Here is a 21794-nt window from a genome sequence, read left to right on the forward strand (position 1 = left end):
TTCTCCTCTCTCTCTCTCTCTCTTTTTTTTTTTTTTTTTTCTCCTACTTAAAATGCATGAATTCTCTTGCTGTAATAATAATAATCAATTGGACCATATTCAAGGCCATGAAGCATTTAAAACTATTGAACCTCATGCATTCTTTAGTTCAGGTAGACTTATCATGCCTTCTTTTTTGACTTGTTTCTCATATTTTTATTAGAAATGGGTCAACTCTTATTAGAAGATCATGTAAATAAACAATACAAGACAAAAAAAATAATAATATTAATTCTTTTAAAGAGATTTGATATCTTTCGAGAAAACATACAATTGAAATGGGAAAAAGAACAATCTGATAAAGTAATGAAGAATAGAAAATAAATAACAGTATATTAATTCATATTAGATGATTGAATCACTTCAAAATGAATTAAAATCGATGAGAGCCTACTGCCATGAATTAAAGACGATGGTCGAGAGGAGTGAAGAGACAAACAAGTTATTGACTACCAAGATAAATAAAGAACAAGAACTGAAAACACAGGCAAGTAGACAAGGATACAAAAGGACTGACACTCATTCATTCAATAGATTAGTGACTTGAAGCAAGAATTGACACTATTGGAAAAGACAAATGATACGCTAAATATGAAGTATAAGCGGTTAAATGAAAAGCATGGTAATTAAGGAGTATATTATACACATGATAATTCATGCCTTTATGACATATAGAAACACTCAAAATAACACATGACGTCCTCTTGAAGGAACACGAGCAGCGATTATTATTATTTAGAAAAGACACGCGTGTCATCGAAAGGGTAGCACGATTACCTAAATTTGAAGTGGCACCTGTGAAGCACCCTTTGGATGTCCTACATTCTGTCACACAACAAACATTAGACAAGATAAAATCAACGGATGTGAGACTGTTGAATAAGAGACTTAAAAGGATATTTGACATGACAGAGCTTAGTGATATGAGTAACAAGATGATAATGACTTTACTTGATGACTTGGATCGCTTTCATGAACAATTTGATTGGGTACACACTTGCCCTGATATCAACACGCATTTCTTCCCCTTGGTTGAACTTGTATGTGACATGATGAAAGAGATGTGTACAATCAAGATGACTTTGAATGACTTACAAGCTGATTACGTCAAAAGGATCAAAAAGGCTTCTTGCCCAACCATGAATAATAATAGGCATACTATCATCATCATACCTGAAGAAAAATCAACTTGGCTAGAAAATTTTATTAATACATTTTGGTCCCTTACTTCATAAATATAGGAGGGGGGTATAATAAACTATTTATTCGTCTAATCCTTTCGCAAGAAACTTCCAAATGAAGCTTGTATTATATGACGCACTACGCTCAGTCACATCAAATACACATGAACGTAACTTATCCTGAGTTTCTTTTTTTCAATGGTTAATATTTTATACATGTACATGTCATCATCATTTACCTAGTATCAACTTCTTTACTTGTCCATCTTCCATCACTGGTTTAATCCCTAGCCCTTCAAATAAGGCAAGTGTAAGCCTATGCATTGGGTATGATCAGCGGACGATCATCATTTCTCCCTTTTTTATTTACTCTGTACTAGGAATATTGGTAGGTGAAAATTCCTTTTCACGCAACACTTGAACTTGCTTCATCAATGATTCTCTTTCTCTCTGTAATTCAGCAATCTGCACATCGAGTTGTCGAATATTCTCTTCCATAGATTCATGTCCTAGTTTCGATTGCTTATTTCTTTCCAACATGGTCTTGTATTCTTCAATCACACTGGCTTCTTTTGCCCTCAATCGCTCTAATTCACTTTGACTCGATTGAAACTGTTCTACATGTCGTTGTTCATATTCTTGCATCTCATGATCAATATTTCTCCGAGATTCTTCTATTTCCTTTAATATCTTTAACGCCTTGAATTCTTCCAACAATTGTTCGACTTGAGGAAGATCCTGAAAGCGCTTATCCTCATCCTCTGCCATGCTGATAAAAAAAAAAAAAATAAATTAATTGTTCTAGACGTGTTTATGCGCGTTTAATCCCGTCACACGAGTAACAGAAGGATAGGAAAGAGATGTATTAAAAGACGCTCCCTCAGTGTTGGTTGTTATGGACTTTTTTTATTCCATATGCCTTTTAAACAACTTGTTCACGCCAGTCTTGTTTTATAAAAATTGTATTTAAAGAGAACAAAAGATATACAAAATACACAGTATAAAAGTTTCATACGACAGTTTAGGACTTTATTGCCAACATTTATTAATACAAGGCCCTCAAGGGAAAGGATCTAAAAGAAAAAGGTAAAGAGAGAGAGAGAGAGGGAGGGAGGGAGGGAAAAGAAAGAAAAGGGAGAGAGAAAGAGAGAGGGAGAGGCATAAGCCACAGATCCACGAGAGACATTAAATTCAAGCAAAATGTCACTTTTTTTTTCCATTTTATATTTTCGCAAGATATCTCCAATGTCAGAGCAAGTTCAAGTACGCTTTGTCACTGAAAGCCAATACAAAGTCAGCGATGCTGCTATGCTGCTTCCTTCTGATATAAAGAAGGAAGGGCTTTCAGAGATTGTCAACGGTTTACTTGACAATGGTAACAGAAAAAGAAAGAAAAAAAAAAAACGAGATCTAACAAGAATTAGAAACACCTGTTCCCTTCGACTTTTTAATCGATGGCCAATTATTAAGAACAAGTATTGCAGAATACCTCAATATGAACAGGCTTTCAACTGTAAGTTTGAATGTTTGAAAAGCATCACCTTTAACTCTGTAAATAGGAAAACTTGATCACCATTGAATATGTCGAGTCTATGCTTCCACCTGTTCCCTTGACTGCCTATCAACATGATGATTGGATTAGTTCTGTCACCGGAAACCGTGGACTCTTTGTCACTGGTTCATATGATAACATGGTTCGATTATGGAATACGACAGGCGAATGTATTTCCACTTTGGTTGGACATACAGATTCAGTCAAAAGTGTTGCGCTTGGACGTGTCGATGGTAGGATCATGCTCTTTTTTTTGTAATCAAACTAACAAGAATCATAGATAATAAGGCCATTGTCTTTTCTGGATCATTGGATCATAGCGTGTTGGCTTGGGAGTATTCTTTTGATGATGAATCTTATCGTTTGATGTATGAGTGCAAGGGACACAAGGGTCCAGTTGAATCAGTTGCTACAGATTCGAACGGTAACTATGTAAGTTTTGAATTTGTGCACATGCAGGAATAATATATAATGTATATATTAGATTGCCAGTGCTGCAGCAGATGGTATTGTCAGAGTTTGGACGTCATCAGAACCTACTGAAGATGAGTCCTTGGAAGAAGAACCAAAGAAAAAGAAAAAGAAGACCGTAAATAGCAGAAAGATAAAGACAAAATCACTTGAATTAGAGGGACATGTTGGCGCTGTCAATGCTGTTACTTTCAATACGGTCAATTCCAATATTGTATATACCGGTGGCTGGGATCATTCTATCAGAAGCTGGGACGTTGAACAGCAAGTCAACTTGGTCACAAAGGTACAAGAAAAAAAAAGAAACCTTTGGATATAAGAGACTGATTGCCATTTGTAGAACTGTGAAAAGGTAGTGTTAGGCGTAGATTACTCTTCACGCGCACAACTGCTGGCTACAGGCCACGCTGACAACACAATTCGATTATGGGATCTTAAATCAGACGATGGCACAAACGTAAAATTAGCACTACGTGGACACTCTGCCTGGGTATCCTCTGTCAGTTGGTCAAAGACGTCCGAACATATGTTATGTTCAGGATCATACGACTCTACAGTACGTGTCTGGGATATTCGTAGCAGCAAAGAGCCTTTATACACCATGGATAGTGCAGAGAATAAAGAAAAAGTCCTGAGTGTGTACTGGGACAATGAAAAGATACTCAGCGGTGGTGAAGAAAAGAAGCTGAGAATATATCAGGCAAAGGTTTAGAAATATACATATATATTTATATAGAATAAAAAGAAAAGTGTATTATATGTCTCTACGTGCAAGGACAGAATTGCTTTATACATCGTTGCCATGCGGGGATATCCTGGGTTACATCATTGCAGAATTGAAATACACCATCTAAAGAAAAAAAAAAAGCGAGTCTCTTATATATATTATATATATTTTTTACCTTGTAAAGTTGAGCAACTCTTGCTATCGTTCAACGTACCATTGCTTCGATTAAAGCATAGACATAAAGTAGTATCTCGGTCATCTTGTGTAGAATCTGTCATGATACATTTGCACCCGATCTCACTAAAATTGACACCGACTTTTGACAGACTTGTCTGTAGCTGTAGTTTACTTGGTCTTGCCAAGACAGACAAGATACAAAAGAAGAAGAATAAGATACAGTTTGCGGATTTCTCAAAAATCAAATCGCAGTTTTTTGTGAAATTAAATTGCGATAAAGCGAAAAGGATTGATATGATTATAAAGGTTCTTTATTTCTACACTTTTCGAATTGATTACATGAGTGTTGTATAAAAGCTTTCACATGTTGAATAGGAACATTGTTGCATGCATCTGCAATTCTTGCCTTGAGATCTTCATCATCAGAAAACATGCCCCTCTTGACTTTGTTCTTTACAACAGACCAAAATTGCTCAATTGGGTTTAGCTCGGGTGAATATGGGGGAAGATGTATGCTTCTATAGCCTCTTAAAGTGATCAGTTTGTCAATAGCAATATATGTATGAATAAGTGCATTGTCCATAGTAATATAAAAGCCGTTCATAAGAGGGGTTTTATCCATTTTATTTAGGGTTTTTCGAATAAAATTTAAATAGTGGCCTTTTGTTTTTTAACATTTGGTGTGTGCTTTCTTTTTCTTCCAACGCCGCCAATTCTACGTTGTTTGGGCTTTTATACCACTCTAAGCTCAATGTCTAGTACTCCTACTACCCCCATTGCGCTGATAGCACCCAATATTGTATGGGTTTCCACAATTGCCGGTGTAATAACTGTGGACCAGGCTGAAGGTGGACGCATATTTATGTCAAATCCAATTTCATCCACAAAAACACAGTTAGAAAGATAGTCCATATTAGCTGATATCCAGCGCTCTACCCATTCAAAGCACTGTCGAAGTTTATCTTCAGAATTTTGTTCACTAGAACGTAATATTGCTCTTTTGAATGAAAATTGCATTCAGTTTTCATGAAGTTACGAACACTGGTTGCTTTCAAACTGAAATTCTCAAATGACTTTGTCAAACTTTCAACAATATCTACAACACGTGCTTGGGGAGCTTTGATCGTATAGATTAATAATATACTCTTTATACTCTTGTTGCAACATTCCAGTCTTTTGTTTGTCCTTATTCGTTTGCTTCTCAAAAATATCCCATTCAGGCTCATCCTCAATCTTTTAGCCCATTGCTGACCAGTACGCTCAGCTATACGCGACAATCTAGCTGCTTTAGCAGCCTTATACCACTTCACCTGCAAATAGTACAGAAAAAGTGCCTTCTGGTCAGGGGAATATATTTTATAACTTTTCCCGCTTTTTTTGTTGCCTTCTTCTTTTGTTCTTAAAGCCACTTCGTTCATTGTCTCATCCATTCTTGTTCGGATGGCTGAGCCTGTTGGTATTTTCGCAATGTTGTTAAAGTTTCTAAATGAAAAGGATCAACTTCTTCAACCCATTCCATAGCATCTTTGCCTTGTTCGTCATAAATCTTTCCCTGCTCGTTTTCGTAAAAAAAAGTATGTACACATGTTAGCTTTAGGATGGTGATAAAAGAAAAGGTAAAAAAAAAATTTACTGGCTCCTGAATTCATGTTGTATAAAAGGAATGAAGAAAAAAAGAAAGAAAGAGAAGAGCACTTATAATCAAATAGAGTTTATGTCAACTAATTAAATGACATAAAGAATGGTCCAAAAGAGGAGAATTAATTTCTGTTTTCTCCTTTTCTGTGTATAATCGTTACACACAATAGATCCACCATCACCCGAGTTACTCTCGGCAATCAATCTTGTTTCAGACATGAAGAAATATATTTACTTGGACACTTTTAATTTTGCAGCAGATTGAGTTTTGATGACCTATTATGTCTCTTTAATGAGATGCTATCGTCTTTTTCGGCTTCCATAGTCCTTGTTCTAATAACTCTTCATCCTTTTCTCTTTGCTTATCCAGTTCAACTGCTGCCAGCGCAATTGACCTTTGATCAGGACTTAGTTCATGAATCTTGTCTGTATTCTTGATACAATGGGTTGCAAATTCCCAATCATCGCCTTGTGCAAAATGAGTAAAGTTGAGGTACTCTAGCGTTTCCTTATACTTGTTTCTATAGAGCCCACCATTAAACCAGAGAGGGGTACCTGTCGTATCGAGATGTAGCTGAACACCACAGACCTGCGTCGGTTCTCCGTCCTGTCCGCCGCGTCCCATGTTCCCGATGACTGCTCCGAACGACTTGATAAAGGCGTAGGGTGTCTGCATGATCTCGTGACCGATCCAAAACGTTTCCTTATCCCCATGCACGTGCTTATAGACCACCTCATCTCGCTCGCTCTTACCGTTCAGCTTGCACGTGGATAATAAGCCAAGCAGCGCTTTTCGCTTGTTCATCACGACCACGCCGGACTCCTGTTCATGGGAGGATGTGTACTTGAACCATCGCGTGTGAGGGACGAGCGAGCTCATGGTCGGCAGAAATGAGCGTAACCAGTCTGGGCCGACGTGCCAGTTGGGAAATAACGTACGATCATAAAAGAAGAGGGCACCCGTGAGGGCATAGGCCTGGTCTTGAAAGAGGAGCGCTGGATCTTGAAGAAAGTAGGCGTCAGCGTCAACAAGAATAACCTCGGTGAAATGACTAGCGAGCATCGCAAAGGGCTTCATGGCCCATCCTCCAAACTTGGTATAGTAGTCCGAAATATAATCATCTAGCTTTCGAAGCGTTACATTGTCCATTTCGCTCTTGAGATAATATCTCTTGGCTACCGACAGATCGTCCTCGCGTATGAAGAAGACCTCGATCGGTAACTTTGTGTTCAACATTCGTATCACCCGGATACTTGTGGCTGCAAACTTGAATTGTCCATTTCCAACACACATGACAATGCCTTGTCCGTTCGTCTGGTTGTTGATATGGAACAGGTTTTCCCAGTGAGGATGTATCCATGGGTAGAGCGCGTCCTCGAGCCGTTTGTAGTATGGCCATGATTCGTCCAACGAGGCATTCTGGGAAAGTCGCTGATCGAAATACATAAAGAGTGATTTGAAAAGTCGCTCAGCAGCCGTCATCATGGCAAAATTGGGTGCCACGTTGGGTTCTGATATGAGTGTGAGCTGAGAAAATAAAGTTTCACCTGCGGCTGTCTTGAAAAATTCTAAATCTTTTTCTGTAAAAAAAAAAGGTTTATAACTATTTTTTTTTTTGCTGTTGTCTTCTTTTGCTACCTGTCCATGGCTTGGGTGTGTCAGTGATGGCAAAGTCATACTTTAGAGACAGGTGCTCGACTTGATCAAATGAAAGTGCTATACAAATTGAACATCTCTCCTTTTTGTATACACTTTATATCTTACTGGGTTCCTGAACGTGAATGGTCGTCCTTTTTATACCTGTTGAATGAAGGCGCTTTTCTGTATAAATTTCTCTTGGATTATTTTCATTTAATATATATGTTGTGATAGCAGCTATAAATATAAAGCATGTAATTATTAACCATCGAAATACTTTTTGATTCATTAAAGAAAAAAAGGGAGAAAAAAGGGAATCAAGTGATACAGAATTTTAGACGATTGCAAAAATTTTTAGTTTAATATAAATACAATATTACGCATAGTAAAACTACCGAATTCTTTGCTTTTTATTAGAATGACTGGGACTGCAAAGGATACCTTCAAGATCGGCAAAAGACTTATGCTTTCGTGAAACTTGATTTTATGAAGCTTAGCCAATACTTCGCAGGATGATGCTATTGTTTATACAGTTGACTTCTTCACTGGTGGTATAATAGGAATACCCTGAGTCTTGTGAGCTGTAGGGAATTTCTATTTAATGAGCGTTTATGTAATAATTAAGCAAGACAAGTCTTTTTGACGAAATCATAAACATCAGCAACTTTGCGAAGTCAGAACTACACGAGAACAAAATAGAAAACTGGTAGTGGCCCTTGATGTACTGAAGGTATTTTCCAGATGGTAGCAGCTTACTTTTGTATACGGTGATTTCATTGGCTTTCCATTGACACGAGATGCTCTCAAGTTCACAAAGACCAGTTTGTCACCAAATATGTGTTTCCACACGTCAAGAGCATAGGCCTGCATTAATGTTCCCTTTTCAATATCAAGGTTGACTCCTTCAATACTTTTTTTTTCGGTGAACACTACACGCACCAGAAAATACACCAGAAGTTAGACTAATACTACAGGCGCTACCTCTACCTACTATATATAATGTCACCCAAAACTTTTCAACTATCTTGGCTTGTTTCTTTTCAAGAAGAAGAAAAAAGAGATAAAATAAATGTTGTTATTTTTTATTCTTGTTTTACGCTGTTAGCTCTATCAGCAAAGAACCAAGATCAATCACGTGTAATTGCATTAAAGAATATTCCACTGGACAGCCTTAGGTTAAGTAATGTGAGGTTGTAAAATGATGTCACATGTAGTGCCTAGAAGAAGTGCCTGCAGTATTAGCCTATTTTCTAGTGCACGTAGTGTTGGCCAAACATTAAGAATAGACAACTTTATATTTGGTTCCCATATAAATGCGACCTTTTATATTTTGTACACAAGCTGAGAATGAAAAATACAGTTGCAGATTTGCTTTACCAAGTATAGATTGGTGCCTTTTTATTTTTTAATTGACCTAATTTACACTTTATTTTATTTTTCATGAATAGGTTTAGCACAAAGATTAGGCATGCCAGCCTTATTAGCCATAGCAGTAAGGTTAGCAAAAGGTACACAAAGAGAATCTGGTAACGAACGTTTAAATTCGTCCGTCTGCATCCACTCAAGACCGTGTTGAAGGATACAACTAGCGCGATAATGACCACCCTCAATCGTGCCCATGGAGGCATGAAGAGTAGCACGCTTTTGAGATGAAACGTACGAGGCACGATGTAAGATGTTGTTATCATAAAATACGGTCTGTCCAGCCTTCAGTTCAACTTTTAATTGACCGGGCATCTTTGAACTCTTGGGATCATTGATCGTCACATCCCGTTCTTCGGCTGTTCGAACACGACGATGCGAGTTGGGAACGACATAGAGGCAGGCATCATCATAAAGTGCACTAGTAAAGAAGAGATTAGAAAGAGCGCTAGATTCAAAAGTATAACTTACGTGTTCCATTGTGTACCATAATGTGGTATCGTCAGTTTTTCTCTTTCGTCTTCTTCTTTTGTCTCTGCAGGAATGGCATCTCGATGCCAGGTCAAATCAAAGTCAGATTCCTGAGGGTTTATCAGCAGATTGAATAACTCTAAATTTTTTTTTTACACACACGCATCAGATTACATAATCCAAAAATCATTCAACTCCTTACCAAGTTGTAATTCTTCATGTTTTGCGTTCAATAATTGTTGAACTGCTTCCAATAGCTTGCAAGATCCATACCATTGAGCAAAGATAGGTTCATTTAAATCAGGGTGTAATAAATGCTGAACACCCCAGACATCCGTTCCTTCAGTCCAAGGAGGAAATTGAGTACCGACAAGACGTCTTTATGTAACGAGTTATTACATTGCCTGATTTTTTTTTTTTTTTTACTTTTTTACCTGTATTTCCATTCACCCTTTCTTGCCTTGTCAACCACACGATCACAAGCCTCGCGTAATTTTGTAAACATATCTTGTGGGATCAAGTTATCGACGATCACATAACCATTTTCCTTGAGAGCTTCATGAATAGGTCTGTTATGAATATCAGTAATCATTTGAGAAAAAAAATAAAGAAAAAAAAAAAGGAAAAGGGTCCAGTGACGCATTTTATTCATCAAAAAGGGTCGTTCTCTCCGCTCATTTTCACACGCTATCAGGGTTCCCTCCAGGGTTTGTTCTTTTTTCCCAAGCAAAGATGTTTGCCCTTCTTGTTAGTGATCCCCTCCTCTGTTTTCACAAAAAACCTTTTATTTACAAAGACAGTAGTGTGTAATGGCATGATGATGCTCAGTAAAATCTTATTGTGTCACTTTTTTTTTGTTTGCTATTGTTTTTAAATTGTCAAGTACACTATTATCTACTGAGAATTACTCAGAAAGTTTGACCTGTGAATATGATTGGCTAAATCACGTTGGGCTTTGATCTAAACAGTCTTGTAGCTCTGCCTTACGTAAACAGAGTGATTATGATTATGATTTTGCATTTGGAGGGCAAGGGAGGCATAGACCTTGCCAAAAAGGAAAGAAATAATCCATGACAGCTACTTGTGTTGAATGTTGCCTAGTAGCAACTAGTCTTTTGCTCACCTTTTGCAATAAAGTAATAGAAAACAGAATGTGTGCTCTACTGTAAGATGACATTGAGGTTATTATAATGTATTACTTCATTAAGCGCGTCAATAGGTATATATTCCAAAAGTCATGAATGAAGATGATGAAAAGCGTCCTGATTTTGTCAAATTGTGCAACTTGAAGAAAGATGAAATTGACATGTTGCTTTGACAAGACTGCCCTGAAGAAACACCAGCCTATGTATAGCCGTTGGTGGTAAGTTGATTAGATAATATCGCATACTTAAAGACTAAACAATACATTTCATTAGGGTACAAGGCCACTGTATATTTAGTGGGTTTGGTGTATGCACACATGTGTGCATAGATTGGGGGAATTTGTAATCCCTTCAATCGCTTGGTCTGGGTCAACTGGGCTATACTTTTGATATGCTGATCAATGTACAAGTAGGAACTGCTGAGCAAGCCAAACCATCGATGCTTGAACTCTTTGAAAGCAAAGACTACTCTGGGACGTCACCTAGAAGAATGTAATTATATGAGGCCTTTCAGAAGCCCACAAAAATAATAAAAATAAAAATAAAACATTATCCCGCAGAGAAAAACCATGCACTCCGGATAGCGAATCATAATTAATCGGCAGGGAATATTCGTACCGTACGTCTGCAAGAGAATGACGTTATCAAATTTCAAGAAAAATAAATGTCAAAGAGCTTGAATCTTTTATTTATGATATGTAATCAATGATAACATCTTTGTTTTGCATTTGATTCAGTCTCTCGATTGCATGCTTTACTGAACAAAAATTTGGATTTACACAGACATAAAATAATTGACGTATTGAACTTTTATTATTACAAAAGCAATTGATACTTTTTAAGCACGTGCGTTTTGTCAATTGATAAACTGAGAAAATCAATATCAGCACAGTTAATCACAAACTTGCGTCCGTATTCCTTGTTGGCAGTAAACTCTTTCATCTGGTTTGGTGCAGCAAAGTTTGTCAAAAATCGCGTGGGACTCGACTTTTGTGAAGTGATTTCCAGAACTACTTCTTTTACCTCACTTTCACATCCATCAGGAATGAATAGATCACTATCAAGATGTATTTGCAAGTGACTGAATTTAGCCTTGGACATATCTATTTCAAATACGGGCGGTATTTCATCAAAATAAAAGCTTTCAATAATCAAGTTGCGTAATTCTGGAAAGGCATATGAGTAAACAGATAGCGCTTCTGGTTGTATTTCTGTGACAATCAACCTTAACGCAATCAACGAGGAGCTCAGGATCTGATTTGATACCGGAGACTCGATTGGTGAAAAAGCCTCACCGATTTTCTCGCAAGTTAATTTTTCTAATCCTTTGCATTCTGAAAGAATGGCTCGCAAGAGATGATCTGTTTCATGATTACCAAACGTTTTCATGTAAACTTCTTTGATGGCATGTGGATATTTTTTGTATAGTTCTGTTAGTTTATCAGTGTTCTCTCTTGTATTATTCATAATCCAAGTAATGTTGTCTTGCTGCATACAGAATGATGAATAATCACTAGAATAAATTCGTACAACAGCATTTGTAGTACATTGTAGATACTCCTCAATCAGAGGAAATGATCCAAAAGTGGAGAACCAGTCGCACCTTCTGCTGCTTAGGTATTTCTGGAATGTCCGCAGCTTTTCTTCATAATGCCTTGTCATCCAAGGTCCAATACGGTTAAGAAGATCTCCATTAAAAGATAGGTGCACGTTACAACATTCTGGATTGGGAAACTTGTGCATGATATAGTCAAGCGTACCTTGATGAAGGCAGATTTTTACCACAAGTCTTTAAGCTTGAAGTGAGGCTGTATAGAAAGTATATCATAGCGTTTGAAGTAGTCTGAGTTTCTGTCAAATACCATAAGATAAGGGTCTATTGTAAAACACATCAAATTGGAACATTGATTAATAACCTCATCAAAATCCATGAGGGTAGGGTTATAATAGCTGGGTTCAACTGTCAGATGCGTCAAGCTTATGAAGAATGGTAGCTGAGGAAGGACTCTTGTAAATTGTGGGTTAGTTGGATGTACTGGTGGCAGAACGAGATGAGTGAGAGTGCGACGACAGACAGTCGCGACTGTGTAATAGTTCGCAAAGGTATTCTCATCATTGTACATAGACCAGTGTGGTTCAGGAAGTTGCTTCAGCTGTTTCCAATAGCTTCGTACAGCTCCTCCAAGAGCTTTCCAATGGTTGATACGAAGGTTGTCTTTAAAAATCTCTATGTTTGGACACGTCTCAGCAAGTTTATAGATAAGTGACATTATCCTTTCATTGTCAATTCTCCTATTACGCCAAAAGTTTATCTCATGAACAAGACTTCTAAGGCTACTGTTCTGCATACATTCTATGAGTTTTTCCCCTTGCAAACATCCATCAAAAGTGAGTTTACGATAAAGGATAAAACTCGCATGTTTTCGCCAGTTCTTACAGACAAGCTGGCATTCCACTAAGTCATGCAATACAAAGTTGGATTTAAGTTGCTCAAATATTTCGTACAGGATTTCGTTAGGCAGCTCCTTCCAACACAACATTCTAAGATTAGACAATTACGCATTCCGTGTTAGTTATTAACTTTTATAAAGCAGAGGTTTTGTTTACTTTTAAGAATAGGCCCAAGGCCAAAAGTAAGGGAAGAAATACATGATAAACATTAGTGTGAAAAAGGCCAAATTTGTATTCTAAAAGTTACACTGTCATCTTCTTTAGAGAATACATGATTGCTTATAAACATTCGTAGAGTATTTTTTTTATTATATTAAAATGTTAAACTGTATATAAATATATGAAAGGTATACAAGTTTTCCCTTTTTTTTGTGTATTTGCTAGATATTAATGAAAATATATTTTAGATTGTGAATGTTGTAAATGTTGTATATATGTGTGTGTGCTGTGTCTAAGAATGAAAAAGAGATTGCGTATATAATTATAACAAAACATGGTGTCGACAGAGAAAGATAGAATGCATCAAAAAATTACAATTGAGGATCAAACATAAAATCTCTCCTATTATCATTCATCAGAGCATTACCCAGTTGCTTAAAGCTCATCACTCCATTCTCCTTGTTGGGTTTGATGAACAATGGATTCTTGCTATATGACAATCGAATGCCGCCCTTGACTGAATTTGTTAATGCGTATCCTTGCAGTTCATTCAAAGCTTGAGAGGCATACATGATGTCTTCGAATTCGACAAAGCACATGGGGCCTTGGGACTTCGTGCGGAAGCACATTCGACGGTATCCTTTCCTGTTTGAAAAGAGTTTTCTCAATTCATCTTCACTTGTATTTGGAGGCAAGTTTCCAACGTAGAGTGTATTGCAAGGGGGGTTCTGATCAGCTGGATTAGGTGTTCTTTGGATGGATAAGGATCCCATACGAGATGGTAAGTCATTATTATTATTGCTATTGTTATTGTTGATAAGTGGAGTTGATTTAGAAAGGTAGTGCAAAGTGTCTATTTCTGTGTCATTCATGAATTTAAGTCTAATGTGCTGTTGTTGATGCTGTTGAATATGCTGATGCTGTTGATGAAGTGAAGATAGCCCATAGCGCGAGATGTATCCTAGGTCCTGGTCAAATGATTGTGAGCGAATGTCAAAGAGGGAATCATTATATGTAGGTGAAGGTGAAGAAATTGGATCGCTGAACAAATCATGTTTGAGATCTTGAAGCAAATCACTGGGCAAAGGTGGAGCAAAATTGTTATCAAAGATAGTGCGTCTTGGCTGCGTAGTTGGTTTCACATCCCCATTGGTAGATGACAGTACATTAGCACTGTTTGCAGTTGTTGAGGTAGAGGATGAGGTAGACGTAGGAGTTGTAGTCACCGGTAATTGTTGATTCGTAGCTGAACCTCGTTTAATATGCAAATTCTTTTTTGCCATCTCAGCCTTAAGGACAGAACCTTTTTCCTGATCTACTTTTCTACCACTCAATACTTCAATCGACTCAAGAGCTTCCAAGCGGGTTCGAAACCTAGCAAAACCAATCTATGCACATATACAAAAAATTTTAAATGATTGGAATGATAATAATAATAATAAATTTTTTATATATACCATTTGCTTCTTTCCACCATTGGATGGTACACCCGTATCATCATCTTGATCCTTACAATGCCATTTTAATGAAGCAGCTTCAAAGCCAGGACAGAAAGTAAACATGTTCTGAAATTCTCGTTCGGCCATATCTTCGGGGAACCCTACTACAAATATCGTAGTTACATCGTCTGAAGAGGTTGTTTGTTGAATAGAAGAAAGTGTATTTGAGTATTGTGGAGATGAAGACAGGGGATGAACTCGTTGAATGTCGTTAAAATTGAAGGAATGTGAAAACGGTGTTGGCTCGCTGATCATCATTGACAGAACAGAAAAAAAAGGGGAGGATAAATTTTTAGGGGCGTTGCCTCTTTTTTGGACAAACGGTGTCGGACATTCAAACGTTAAAAGCCGCAATTTCTTAAAATGATTGGTTTGTAAAAAGAGATTGACCCTCTCCATTTTTGGAATTTTTATTTATATAAAATGATATCCTCTGCATATTTCTATTGCTTCAAATACTGTTATTTTACATAAAGCCAATATCACAGCGCAAAATGCTTTTCTTGTTGGCTTCTTCATCAAGAGAAGAATAGTCTAATTTTAGGTTTTGAAATTCTTTTTTTTTTTAGAACGTGAGAGAAGCTGTTTCAATAGCCAATCATATGACACCGGTTATTAAAATAGTCATGGCTCAAACGGCATGAACACAAAGAGGTTCACACTTGGGGTAGTCTTTGTCCTTCTCCTCAGAATGTCCAAAGATGAGAAAACGAATAAAGGTCATTTTCATTTATTAGATCTAAAGCAGAGTAAATGTTGTTAACACTTTAGTCTGATCAGATCTATTCTCTCCTGCAGAGCACAATCTATTTGAATCTTTTTTAAACAAGTTCGAACGTCAACTCGAACCTCCATCGACAAAAAAAGCAACCAAAAAGAGAGCAACACCTTATGAAAAAGGAGCAAAGACAGGAAGAGCAAGAAAAGCGCCTCATGAACTACTGAGCGAAGAACAAAAAAAGGCAAATCACATTGCCTCTGAGCAGAAACGAAGAGCCAACATCAGAATTGGGTTTGAGCAACTTGTTCATGTTGTGCCTGCTCTTGATACAACTCACCGAAGTGAAGCTATTATACTTCAAAAATGTAGGTTCATGGCTATAACTTGCTCTTGTTACTTATACTGTTGTTTTATAGCTGTTGAATATATAAAGCGCTTAATAGATGATAAAAACAAACTAAAAGATAAAGTACGGCAATTACAGTTGACACTTGGTGAAACGTAAGTTCCCACGCACGATTATACAGCGTATACTAAATTTATAAATAGGCCAGATCCAGATGTAAGTATACACCTTTATACAAGAGTCCAAAACAGCTTATTTTATTATGATAGAGTTCAGAAGGTGAATTGGATTATCCATTTTAATTTAAATAATGAATAAAAGATTGACATCAATTGGATGCGATGAGGACAGCTGAGGACGTTGAGAATACTTGGATCGTAAGATTTCACGAATGGAGTTGAGTAACTGAAGATAGGTCTGTTGACGGTTTTGACGTAAGGCAGCTACAAAAAAAGAATGAGAGAACAGTTGAGACATGGTTTATCTATCTTTACTTGTAAATGCAAAACTCATTGCGCCTGTGCTCTTGCCATTTTCCATAGCATCTGCAGATGTTTGATTATCTTTACATCCCGAAAAGGTGATAACGTCTGCTTCTGAGCTCTTGAACTTCTTCACTCGCTCATCCACACTCTTTCGACTCATCAAGCTCTTGCCCAGACTGAGCACACTCGATAGTGCGCCAGACTTGTTACCCATGGCATAAGCCAGTCCTGCGTTGAGTATACCTGCGCCTGCATCCTTAAACATGTTTTCTTCCTTGATCACGCCCTGAGTGGAGTAGACATAGGGCAAATCAAGAGCCGTACCTGAATGACAGCTATCGAAAATAGCAGTAAGACGGCATCCTCTAGGAAGAGGTTTAACTAAGATCTCATGCATTTCCTATATCGTACCGTTAGGGCTACGTTACATATATATGTTTCTACTTACATCATCGACAATCTGTCCAGATTCACCTTGATATCGGTCATGATCGACAGGATAAATTGTCTCGTCATAACCGTCGTCTTCGTCACCATTCGCGTCCTTGACTCGACCACCATGGCCGCTAAAGTGGAAGAAGAATCTAATGTTGTGTGTTATGACTTGTATTAGAACATAGGATCTCAAACTTACGAATCATTTGCTCTAGCATCATGTACAAGCCATTGCATCGCCTTCAAGATGTTTTCCTTGGTTGGAATAAATCGTGGATCGGTTTGGTCATCAGTCAAGACAACCATATCCTCCTATGATATAACGAGTTGGCATTTTTTTTTTGCTTCATTTTTCAAAGCAGGTCAAACTTACAGATCTAAAGTTGTAGTTGGAGGTTAAAAATTCTTTAAGGTTCTTGACATCATTAATGCATCCGTTCAACTGGTTAGGCGAACCAAAATAATTGATACCGATTAACAAGGCTCTCTTTCTTCCTTGACCTATGGTTCATTGATCAGATCAAGCCATCATACATAACTACGCTTACAGTTTGAAAGTTGAAAGTTGGGAGGTGCTTGGTTTTCCATAACCGGATTGACATGCATCACGAAATTATCTGCACCGCCTTGAGGTTGACCATACGGTACTTTAAAAGCAGTTTAACATTATCTTTCTTAAATACGTGCATGTGCCTACCTGGAGCCGGATTATGCGTTGAATGAGGAGGCTGAGGATAATTGGCTTGAGTTAGAGTAGGATCTGTGGGTCTGAAGATAGGATCGGGGCCTATTTTATATTAGTTTGCTTATACTCTATCTCTTTATCGTTCAAACCTGTATAAGCGGGTGGATTGATATGTGCAGAAGACTGAGGCGTAGAATACTAACGAAAAAAAAAAAAAAAATGAGTTTGATGTTTTTTGGAAAGCATGTCAACTTACTGGGCCTGAACCTGGTGGAGGATAATTGCCATAGGAAGATGAGCCATGTTGAGGAGGTGGAGGGTAATTACCGTACTGTGGCTGTGGAGGCGGGTACTGAGATTGCTGTGTAGGCGAGTAAGGAGATTGCTGTACAGGTGGAGGATAATTGCCATAGGATGATGGAGGAGGAGGATAACCTCCATATTGCTGAGGCGGTGGTGGATATTGAGGTGGAGGGTACTGCTGATTTTGCTGGTTAGGCTGACCGTAGGGGTGAGTGCCATAGGAGCCAGGATAAGCCATGGTGTGAAGAAAGTTTCAATGCAAAAGAAAAAGACATTGTGTAATGTGTGTGACACCTTTATTGTTGAAAATTTCATTGGCCATGATAAATTTGGCAGCATTCCCTTTTTAAAGAAATACGTTGTTCTGTTTGAAAAGCAATTGATCGTAAAATAAAAAGGGAACGCTCATTGATTCAATTATAGAAAGTATGGATTATTTTCTATAAATATTGTGTATGTCGCATTCGCTTGCTCCCTCTGCTTTCAACTTTTAGTGTTATCGGAGAAGAAATCACTCTAGACTAGTTAAACGGTTTGTCATTATACTGACTTTACTACAAAAACAATGGACACTTTTTAAGTACGTGCGTTTTGTCAATTGATAAACTGAGAAAATCAATATCAGCACAGTTAATCACAAACTTGCGTCCGTATTCCTTGTTGGCAGTAAACTCTTTCATCTGGTTTGGTGCAGCAAAGTTTGTCAAAAATCGCGTGGGACTCGACTTTTGTGAAGTGATTTCCAGAACTACTTCTTTTACCTCACTTTCACATCCATCAGGAATGAATAGATCACTATCAAGATGTATTTGCAAGTGACTGAATTTAGCCTTGGACATATCTATTTCAAATACGGGCGGTATTTCATCAAAATAAAAGCTTTCAATAATCAAGTTGCGTAATTCTGGAAAGGCATATGAGTAAACAGATAGCGCTTCTGGTTGTATTTCTGTGACAATCAACCTTAACGCAATCAACGAGGAGCTCAGGATCTGATTTGATACCGGAGACTCGATTGGTGAAAAAGCCTCACCGATTTTCTCGCAAGTTAATTTTTCTAATCCTTTGCATTCTGAAAGAATGGCTCGCAAGAGATGATCTGTTTCATGATTACCAAACGTTTTCATGTAAACTTCTTTGATGGCATGTGGATATTTTTTGTATAGTTCTGTTAGTTTATCAGTGTTCTCTCTTGTATTATTCATAATCCAAGTAATGTTGTCTTGCTGCATACAGAATGATGAATAATACGAGAGAACACTGATAAACTAACAGAACTATTCAAAAAATACCAACATGTCATTAAAGGAGCTTACATGAAAATGGATGATAATCACAAAGCAGGTCATCTCTTGCGAGCCATTCTTTCAGAATGCAAAGGATTAGAAAACTTAACTTACGAGAACCCTACAATAAGCGTCCCAGCAATCGATTTTCCGGTATCATATCAGATCTTGAACCCTTGGTTGATTACGTTAGAGTTAATTGTCATAGAATTACAACCAGAAATACTACCTGTTTACTCGTATGCCTTCCCAGAACTACGCAAATTGATTATTAAAATCAGCTATCCAGGTCTAGAGGCAGACTCGTTTGTGATATATATGCCTTATACTATATTCAGCCATTTACACGTACGTATTGACAGTTGTTTCTTTTATATGTGTCGAAATAAGTTAGAAGTGCTTGGTAAGCCACGTCTCTTGGAAATCGTTTCGCGAAAGTAGGGTCTACAGCGATTTTTGATTGACTGTACTGCGTCAAATCAGATTGAAGAATTTACTACCAACAAGGAATACAATTACAAGTTTGTGATTAACTGTGTTTCTATTGATTTCCTCAGTGTATCAATTCACAATACGTATATTCTTAAAAGGTGCCCATTGTTTTTGTAATAAAAGCCCAATTGCGACATTTATTTTGTCTGTGTAAACTCAAGATTTAGTTCAGCAAAGCACGCAATCAAAAGATTGAATCAAGTGCAAAATAAAAATATTATCATTGACTACATTGCATAAATAAGAGATTCAAGCTCTTTGACGTTTATTTTTTTTGTTGAGGTTTGATAAAGTTTTATTTTTACTTTCGTGAGCTTTTGAAAGACTTCACATACAATTGTCTTCTTCTGAATGAGCGTTTCAGGAGTAGCCTTTGCTTTCAAGAAGTTCTAGCATCGGTGACTTGACTTGCCCAACAGTTCCTGCGAGCTGAAATGAGTATTCTGAGGATTAGCTTATTTAGCCAATGCAGCTTACTTGTAAACTGATCAGAGTATCAAACATGTGGTCAAGTTGACACAGATCAAGCAATGTGTAAGGGATTAAAAATTCCCCCAACTCATACAGCCTGCACACATGTGCGTATACGTCAAGTCCATTGAATATACAGTAGCCTTGTGACCTAGCGAAACGTATTGTTTAGTCTTTTTGTATACGGTATTAGCTAAGCAACTTACTCACCAACAAGAATACCATAGACTGATATCTCTTCTGGACAGTCTTGTAAAAGCAATCTGTTAGCTCCGTCTTTGAGCAGATTACATAGTTTGACAACGTCTGAATACTTTTGGCACTCCTCGCTCATGGCCTTTGGGCTTTTTATTTCAAGGCGTAGCTGCTGCTACTCGAAACCGTTGCAAGACACTTTGTGCTCGCCATCAGACTTTCGGCGTCAGCCTTCTTTTCGCAGCTTGCTGTCTTGTGACTCCTCGTCATTTCAAGCAATCACCATCTTATTAGACAAAAAGTATAGTTACCCAACATGGAAATATACTTGCTCTCTTTTAAAAATGGCAAAAGCAAAAGAACACATTTCGATTTGAACGTGTCTTCCAAGCACTGAAAGCTCCTCTTTGACCTGTATTCTCGTAATCTATTATAAAAATAGCTGTTAACACCCTTCTTTCTTTAAATGTTAACCCATGCTTAGCCATACACGTTTCCAACGACTTCTACTATTGCCTCAAAATGGCCATCATTTTCAAACATAAGGCTGCATGTCATTTTTCTTGCCGCTTTGACGTCCTTACATGTCGTCTATCATTACATCAAAATGAATAATTATCATCATGGTAAATGCTTTATGCTGACTTTATATATCTTTTGTAAATGTATTGTTTAAAATGCATCGATTTCTTCTGCATTACATACAGGTTTGTATTTTTCTTCAAGTTCTTTTACATTTTTTCATAAGCACTTTCGTCAATGTTGTACTTTTGGCTCTTTTTAGAAATGAAAAAAATGCCGTTCAAAGCTCTATAAATAGATGAATAGTTCTATCAAACTTTTATAAAATAATATTTACATTTCATCAATAGATGAGCTCAAAGAGCTCGGCTTTGCCGCTTATTTGCAGTTATCTCGGAACTGGAGAAGTTTCTTGCTCACATTATAGTCATCAACATACCACTTTAAAAACAAGAATACAATCAATAATTGTGCATTTAATTGTATTTATATAACTGTTACGTTAATCGCTGCAAAGACTGGCTCATCCTCTACGTTCTTTCGTCTTAGATAAGATCGCAACTAAGATATATTTTAGGTTCATACAACTTTTTAAGTTAGGAAAACATTAGGTACACTGTGTACATAGTACTTCCTAATAAATCGTTTACCTTCTTTGTACTCTTTTCATCTGTCTTTTAGAACACTATAAGTAACTATTACGCCATAAATAATGTATTGTACCTTCTCAACTTCCTTTTGCTTTCTTTTTTCTTCGTTTTGTTGGTAATTGTAAAAAATAAATCTGATTTGGTCGAAAGCATGATACTGGTTCGTTATTTTTGTAACTTGTGCAGGACTACCCTTTGAAACATTGCTGGAAACTTTGGTGTGTTTCTACAGGAGAAAGCATTAGCAGAAACACGATTTCAATACAGTAGCATACCTTCAAATTGCTAACATAAGGCCTCAAGTTTTGAGGAAGCATATTTGAATCCACACATGAGTACCACAAGACGGAGCAAATCTTTTTATGGAAAGAGAAAAGAAAGAGATTCACGGCAAAAAGGGGGGGGATTAACCCTTTATATGCAAGAATAAATGCTGTAAACCAATTATATCCAGTAAATTATCTTAGATACGACGCGTTATCAAATACTACAGACTAGATGCCATGAATCAGTGCTGTGGGTTTAAATCGAGATATTATATTAATACTTCAGACGACTTTTGGCTTGTATACGAAATATATTGATTATATTACGTCAAAGAGTAGGTAATCTTGTTTGATATAAACATAGAA

General features: G+C 37.2%; 15 protein-coding genes across 15 annotated transcripts; 3 read left to right on the forward strand and 12 right to left on the reverse strand.

Moving 5' to 3' along the window:
- The first annotated feature begins 42 nt into the window (after window positions 1–42).
- RHIMIDRAFT_66514 (uncharacterized protein) lies at window positions 43–1410 on the forward strand. The gene is made up of 6 exons (XM_023615541.1): window positions 43–152; window positions 203–231; window positions 283–342; window positions 389–526; window positions 574–661; window positions 715–1410. The coding sequence occupies exons 1-6, from the start codon at window positions 53–55 to the stop codon at window positions 1272–1274; spliced, it is 975 nt and encodes a 324-aa protein (XP_023470511.1). The 5' UTR covers window positions 43–52; the 3' UTR covers window positions 1275–1410.
- Window positions 1241–2050, reverse strand: RHIMIDRAFT_66519 (uncharacterized protein). Its single transcript, XM_023615542.1, has 2 exons — window positions 1460–2050; window positions 1241–1408 (listed from the first exon to the last, which is right to left on the reverse strand). The coding sequence occupies exon 1, from the start codon at window positions 1986–1988 to the stop codon at window positions 1587–1589; it is 402 nt and encodes a 133-aa protein (XP_023470512.1). The 5' UTR covers window positions 1989–2050; the 3' UTR covers window positions 1241–1408; window positions 1460–1586.
- Window positions 2051–2460: 410 nt separating this feature from the next.
- Window positions 2461–4363, forward strand: RHIMIDRAFT_266857 (WD40 repeat-like protein). The gene is made up of 6 exons (XM_023611951.1): window positions 2461–2595; window positions 2645–2733; window positions 2780–3005; window positions 3053–3204; window positions 3257–3529; window positions 3584–4363. The coding sequence occupies exons 1-6, from the start codon at window positions 2466–2468 to the stop codon at window positions 3953–3955; spliced, it is 1242 nt and encodes a 413-aa protein (XP_023470513.1). The 5' UTR covers window positions 2461–2465; the 3' UTR covers window positions 3956–4363.
- A 561-nt stretch (window positions 4364–4924) lies between these two features.
- RHIMIDRAFT_66547 (uncharacterized protein) lies at window positions 4925–5779 on the reverse strand. The gene has a single exon (XM_023615543.1). The coding sequence runs from the start codon at window positions 5575–5577 to the stop codon at window positions 5080–5082; it is 498 nt and encodes a 165-aa protein (XP_023470514.1). The 5' UTR covers window positions 5578–5779; the 3' UTR covers window positions 4925–5079.
- On the reverse strand, window positions 5562–6004 carry RHIMIDRAFT_234401 (uncharacterized protein; the record flags this gene model as incomplete). Its single annotated transcript, XM_023608147.1, has 2 exons — window positions 5562–5699; window positions 5951–6004. The coding sequence occupies 2 exons, from the start codon at window positions 6002–6004 to the stop codon at window positions 5562–5564; spliced, it is 192 nt and encodes a 63-aa protein (XP_023470515.1).
- Window positions 5813–8294, reverse strand: RHIMIDRAFT_289535 (uncharacterized protein; the record flags this gene model as incomplete). Its single annotated transcript, XM_023613651.1, has 6 exons — window positions 5813–7366; window positions 7425–7502; window positions 7551–7661; window positions 7805–7901; window positions 7956–8018; window positions 8181–8294. The coding sequence occupies 6 exons, from the start codon at window positions 8292–8294 to the stop codon at window positions 6075–6077; spliced, it is 1755 nt and encodes a 584-aa protein (XP_023470516.1). The 3' UTR covers window positions 5813–6074.
- Window positions 8295–8703: 409 nt separating this feature from the next.
- On the reverse strand, window positions 8704–9914 carry RHIMIDRAFT_311204 (uncharacterized protein). The gene is made up of 4 exons (XM_023614715.1): window positions 9752–9914; window positions 9520–9695; window positions 9318–9456; window positions 8704–9267 (listed from the first exon to the last, which is right to left on the reverse strand). Exons 1-4 carry the CDS (start codon window positions 9907–9909, stop codon window positions 8856–8858), a joined length of 885 nt encoding a protein of 294 aa, XP_023470517.1. The 5' UTR covers window positions 9910–9914; the 3' UTR covers window positions 8704–8855.
- Window positions 9915–11258: 1344 nt separating this feature from the next.
- Window positions 11259–12075, reverse strand: RHIMIDRAFT_266868 (uncharacterized protein). The gene has a single exon (XM_023611952.1). The coding sequence runs from the start codon at window positions 11954–11956 to the stop codon at window positions 11279–11281; it is 678 nt and encodes a 225-aa protein (XP_023470518.1). The 5' UTR covers window positions 11957–12075; the 3' UTR covers window positions 11259–11278.
- Window positions 12076–12192: 117 nt separating this feature from the next.
- RHIMIDRAFT_289538 (uncharacterized protein) lies at window positions 12193–13002 on the reverse strand (the record flags this gene model as incomplete). Its single annotated transcript, XM_023613652.1, has 1 exon — window positions 12193–13002. One exon carries the CDS (start codon window positions 13000–13002, stop codon window positions 12241–12243), a length of 762 nt encoding a protein of 253 aa, XP_023470519.1. The 3' UTR covers window positions 12193–12240.
- Window positions 13003–13288: 286 nt separating this feature from the next.
- RHIMIDRAFT_66587 (uncharacterized protein) lies at window positions 13289–14845 on the reverse strand. The gene is made up of 2 exons (XM_023615544.1): window positions 14530–14845; window positions 13289–14460 (listed from the first exon to the last, which is right to left on the reverse strand). Exons 1-2 carry the CDS (start codon window positions 14827–14829, stop codon window positions 13444–13446), a joined length of 1317 nt encoding a protein of 438 aa, XP_023470520.1. The 5' UTR covers window positions 14830–14845; the 3' UTR covers window positions 13289–13443.
- A 417-nt stretch (window positions 14846–15262) lies between these two features.
- RHIMIDRAFT_234407 (uncharacterized protein) lies at window positions 15263–15858 on the forward strand (the record flags this gene model as incomplete). The annotated part of the gene is made up of 4 exons (XM_023608148.1): window positions 15263–15320; window positions 15370–15657; window positions 15709–15786; window positions 15842–15858. The coding sequence occupies 4 exons, from the start codon at window positions 15263–15265 to the stop codon at window positions 15856–15858; spliced, it is 441 nt and encodes a 146-aa protein (XP_023470521.1).
- Window positions 15855–17799, reverse strand: RHIMIDRAFT_266873 (uncharacterized protein). Its single transcript, XM_023611953.1, has 9 exons — window positions 17500–17799; window positions 17393–17441; window positions 17256–17345; window positions 17107–17205; window positions 16932–17059; window positions 16758–16870; window positions 16572–16707; window positions 16133–16523; window positions 15855–16081 (listed from the first exon to the last, which is right to left on the reverse strand). The coding sequence occupies exons 1-9, from the start codon at window positions 17782–17784 to the stop codon at window positions 15942–15944; spliced, it is 1431 nt and encodes a 476-aa protein (XP_023470522.1). The 5' UTR covers window positions 17785–17799; the 3' UTR covers window positions 15855–15941.
- A 298-nt stretch (window positions 17800–18097) lies between these two features.
- RHIMIDRAFT_266876 (uncharacterized protein) lies at window positions 18098–18795 on the reverse strand (the record flags this gene model as incomplete). Its single annotated transcript, XM_023611954.1, has 1 exon — window positions 18098–18795. The coding sequence occupies exon 1, from the start codon at window positions 18776–18778 to the stop codon at window positions 18101–18103; it is 678 nt and encodes a 225-aa protein (XP_023470523.1). The 5' UTR covers window positions 18779–18795.
- Window positions 18796–19713: 918 nt separating this feature from the next.
- On the reverse strand, window positions 19714–20129 carry RHIMIDRAFT_234410 (uncharacterized protein; the record flags this gene model as incomplete). The annotated part of the gene is made up of 3 exons (XM_023608149.1): window positions 19714–19746; window positions 19802–19946; window positions 20002–20129. The coding sequence occupies 3 exons, from the start codon at window positions 20127–20129 to the stop codon at window positions 19714–19716; spliced, it is 306 nt and encodes a 101-aa protein (XP_023470524.1).
- An 869-nt stretch (window positions 20130–20998) lies between these two features.
- RHIMIDRAFT_234411 (uncharacterized protein) lies at window positions 20999–21479 on the reverse strand (the record flags this gene model as incomplete). Its single annotated transcript, XM_023608150.1, has 4 exons — window positions 20999–21073; window positions 21163–21186; window positions 21236–21388; window positions 21438–21479. 4 exons carry the CDS (start codon window positions 21477–21479, stop codon window positions 20999–21001), a joined length of 294 nt encoding a protein of 97 aa, XP_023470525.1.
- Between the last annotated feature and the right edge of the window lie 315 nt (window positions 21480–21794).

Source organism: Rhizopus microsporus (assembly GCF_002708625.1).
Source record: "Rhizopus microsporus ATCC 52813 unplaced genomic scaffold scaffold_2, whole genome shotgun sequence".
Lineage (NCBI taxonomy): Eukaryota > Fungi > Mucoromycota > Mucoromycetes > Mucorales > Rhizopodaceae > Rhizopus > Rhizopus microsporus.